Source organism: Nestor notabilis, unplaced genomic scaffold (assembly GCF_000696875.1).
Source record: "Nestor notabilis isolate BGI_N333 unplaced genomic scaffold, ASM69687v1 scaffold19161, whole genome shotgun sequence".
NCBI classification, from domain to species: domain Eukaryota; kingdom Metazoa; phylum Chordata; class Aves; order Psittaciformes; family Psittacidae; genus Nestor; species Nestor notabilis.
This window is the reverse complement of record NW_009913579.1, coordinates 1-3,961: the sequence shown is the minus strand read 5'-3', so window position 1 is coordinate 3,961 and position 3,961 is coordinate 1. Positions and strand designations below refer to the sequence as shown.

The 3,961-nt window shown below is 45.9% G+C and overlaps 1 protein-coding gene across 1 annotated transcript; it reads right to left on the bottom strand.

The window, feature by feature from the left end:
• Window positions 1-294: 294 nt before the first annotated feature.
• On the bottom strand, window positions 295-3,714 carry LOC104412523 (xenotropic and polytropic retrovirus receptor 1-like; the record flags this gene model as incomplete). The annotated part of the gene is made up of 3 exons (XM_010023264.1): window positions 295-622; window positions 1,859-2,080; window positions 3,575-3,714. Coding segments are annotated over 3 exons (423 nt in total), but the record flags the coding sequence as incomplete, so codon positions are not given.
• Window positions 3,715-3,961: the final 247 nt, after the last annotated feature.

Here is a 3,961-nt window from a genome sequence, read left to right as displayed (position 1 = left end):
CAAAAAATTATAAGAAAAGTTACATCAAATTAAAAAGTAGCTTCATGAATGAAGATACTGCTCTAAGTGCACTTTCCCTGCAAGTGCAGCCAGTGCCTCAGCGCTGGATATGAAGGAAAAAACCCAAAACAAACAAACAAAATCAGATTTAAGAACTTAAGTCCGGTTTCAACCAGTCAAAACCGGGCCAAGCAGAAACTGAGTGTGCTCTCGGCACTGTCCCATGAGGGAGTCCCTATGATGCTTTGTTATCCAGATAGGTTTGTATGTCCTTGTTGAGACTGTAAACAATCCTTCTTTCCTGAACTGTCCTCTTTATTGGCAAAACAAAGTAAAATATTTTATTTTTTTAAAATAGAACATTAAAATTAACCCAGAAGAAAAGAAATGAAACACAGTGAGCTTGTTGGAGTCCATAGGATCTGGTTTGGAAGAGCTCAGAAAACATGTTCAGTGTTTTCTCCTGTTTTCAGTTGGAACTGTACCAGAGATGGGGTTACTTGGGAAAGAGGGGAACAGAATGAGAAAACAAAGGATGAGGAATAAGAGATCATGGCCATCTCATGTGTTCACTTCATTTGCTAGGTCCTCTATCAATACCTTAGTGTCAGAAGCCTTGGATCTGGAAAAAAAAGAAAAACAGAAAACACTCACTGTAAAGAAGTAATTCCCATTACTATATGCAGTCAGTAAAACCACAGTGCACTTGTGGGGGGATAGGGGGGTTGTTGTAGTCTTTCTTACACAGAGAGGGAATAAGCAGACAACCGGAACTGTTTCACACTCTCCCACTCTCCCTGGGAGAAGTCTCTTAAATACGCCCCATCCATTCATCCCTCAGCATCGTCCTCCCGCGGCACTGCTCACACCACCCCACTCGCTGCCTTGTGCACACAGACAATGCCCTCTGCTGGGCTGCACCCACAGGCGGCCGGGACTGCTACAGCATTGCACCCACCCCTCCGCACAGAAAGCCATAAACACTGTCACTGCAGGCCCACATCCCCTCTGCATAAAGTTCCTTCAGTCTCTAGCGGTTGGTACTGGTCACATCCATGTACTCGGAGCCAACACGGACGTAACACAAGCATGGCCCAAGTGCTGTGGCTCAGGCCAGGGCACTCTGTGACAGCCATGGCCTCCTTTTCCTCCCATCCACCCCACCCATGCAGTGATGCAACAGGGGGATGTACTGCAGGGATTGCACAACACTCCTGACAAGCCCTGCCTCAGCATTCCCGGGGAGCCTAAGCTTGCCCTCTGGCTAAAGGGCAGGCCTCCGCAGTTATGCTGTTGGGGCAGAAATGATACCTGGACACCAGAGCATCCTGTGATGCTCTGAGCGTAGGCACTGCAGTGAAGGTATGCAGTCAACAGGTTTAGGGGCTGGGGTGCAAGGTGGGGAAAAGCTCAGGGTGCAAGAATGACGGGTGGAAAGAAAAAAAATACATGGGTTCAGATTTGAGAGAAAGAGTCAGATCTCACATATGAAACCTTAATGATAACTGAAATTCTGGGATCGTCTGAAGCCTGGAAATGGCCAGTTGAAGAGAACCTCTCTTCTAGGTTTGCATTTATAACCTCTGGCAACTGCTACAGGCTATTTTTGCAGAAGGAAAATCTTCTAAAGGTTAACTCCCTTTTCCAGTGGTTTACCAGAACTCCAAGATGATGCAAAGGATGGATCAACCCTCAGGCAGAAGCACAATTGTTTACTAACTGGACCTGTCCTCCCTTTGAATGACTATTTTGGCTGAGATCTTCACATGATTATCCAGTCCATAAATGGCCTCCAAGCATTAACAACAGCTCCAACACATGATTTGGTTTGTTGCACTGGAGGAGAGGCAAAACATACTGTGAAGCAAGACGAGGTCTGCGCAAGGACACGCTCTGGCTGCGCTTCCACTGTTTGTTCTTGCGGCGATTTCGTACACCATCTTCCTGGTCCATCATCTGATCCAAGAGTGTCAGGTCATCAGCGTTGAGCGGTGCTACGGAGATGTCCCTCACAGCACGGAACTCACCACAGTTGTTCAGGTGCTCGTTCTCCAGCCGGAAGAAGTTCCACACAAACCGCCTGGATGGAGAAAAAGGGAAAATTACCAATTTGGTTCCAGTTTTACATTGCTCTTGTTTGGTGAAGCACTGGTGCATGCACCTGGATACCACTTACTCTTTTCACTGATCAAAGTGCTTCTGGGAACATGCTGGGAGTACAGCAAAACAGTAGCACCTGCTACAACATCTTGCCAACTCTCTAGAGAACAGCAGATCTGACAGGCTCATTCATTGTCCTAATGATGACAGCCCTTGATTGGACAGCATGGAGGCACCAGTCATTACAAGCTAAAGACAACTTCCACCAACTAGGTAAACGAGATTCAGCTTCAAGTTTTCTTGTTCCTATCACGAAGCTGTGGGGGTAGGTTTCCAGCTAGAGTACAAGTATGTAAAAAGCCATGGAACCTTGCAGGATCCAGACCAATGATGGAGAATCCAAATTTATGTTTGGAAAAGCAGAAGAGATTTTAAAATTGTGAACTTGAGAATCAAGTGAATTTCAACTTGAAATTTCAACCAGGTCATTTTAAGCAGAAATCTAGTAAAAAAAAAAAAACAACCCAAAAAAACCCCCAAAAACCCCAAAACGCCTGTCCTGGGTTCAGCTATAGCAGTCATTTTTTCTCCTTCTTAGTCGCTGGTGCAGTGCTGTGTTTTTGACTTTCAGTCTGGGAACAACGCTGATAACACCGACGTTTTTAGTTGTTGCTAAGTAATGTTTACTCTGACCAAGGACTTTCTCAGTCTCATGCTCTGCCAGGGAGGAGGGGAAGCCAGGAGGAAGCAGAGACAGGACACCTGACCCAAACTGGCCAAAGGGGTATTCCATACCACAGCACGTCATGCCCAGTATAGGAACTGGGGGGAGTTACCCGGAAGGCCCAGATCGCTGCTCGGGTCGGGCTGGGTATTGGTTGGCAGGTGGTGAGCGGTTGTGTCCTCTCCCCTTGTTATTCCTCTTATCATCATTATTGGTAGCAGCAGTGGTTTGTATTATACCTTAGTTACTGGAGAGCTGTTATCTCAACCCGTTGGAGGTACATTCCTCCGATTCTCCTCCCCATCCCTCCGGGAGCGGGGGGAGGAAGGAAGAGGCGGGGGAGTGAGCGAGTGGCTGTGTGGTTCGAAGTTGCTGGCTGGGCTTGAACCACGACAACACCAAAACCCCCCAAAAAAACCCCATCAAACTTCAAGGTTAGGTCTAAGTTCAGAAGAAACTGCAAATGCAGTGTGGTTCCCAGGATGAAAGTCAAAAACACAGCACTGCATCAGATACTAAGAAGGAGAAAAAAAAATGACTGCTGTAGCTGAACCCAGGACAAGGACCCACCCCACACTGCAACAGAGCCCTACAGTTTTCTTCACTCTTCTGGATTAAACATTCCTGTTAGACCTAGTCTTCCATTTCAAGGAAATTGAAATGTCCAAGGCATTTCCCACCACACTGATGTTATTATACAAATAATACAAATGTAAAAGAGAAATGAACTGTTCAGTCAAGAAGCCTTACCGGAATACCTCAAGTGGGGCAAATACAGTAGAAATGATATCCCCAGCATACGGAAAGATTTGCATGGAAGTGAGGGATATCTGGATGGTCCACGCAAAACGCAGGATCACATCTTCTACAATGGCACAGTAGTAGTAAGCCTGAAGAACAAGACAGGCAAACAGGACAGCTCATTGTAAATGTTCTGCATACAAGACAGACCTCTTCAGGCCTTTGGGAAGAACTTGCCGGTCAACCATTAGAAAAGTTTACAGTATGAAACAATTTCCCTGAAACAAAAGAATTCTGCTGCTAGAAACCCCCATCTCATAGCATTCAGAAGCACCAGTGGCTAACTGCAACATGCTCTACACTGAGTAAGTTTTATTAAAATAATAAATATAAACA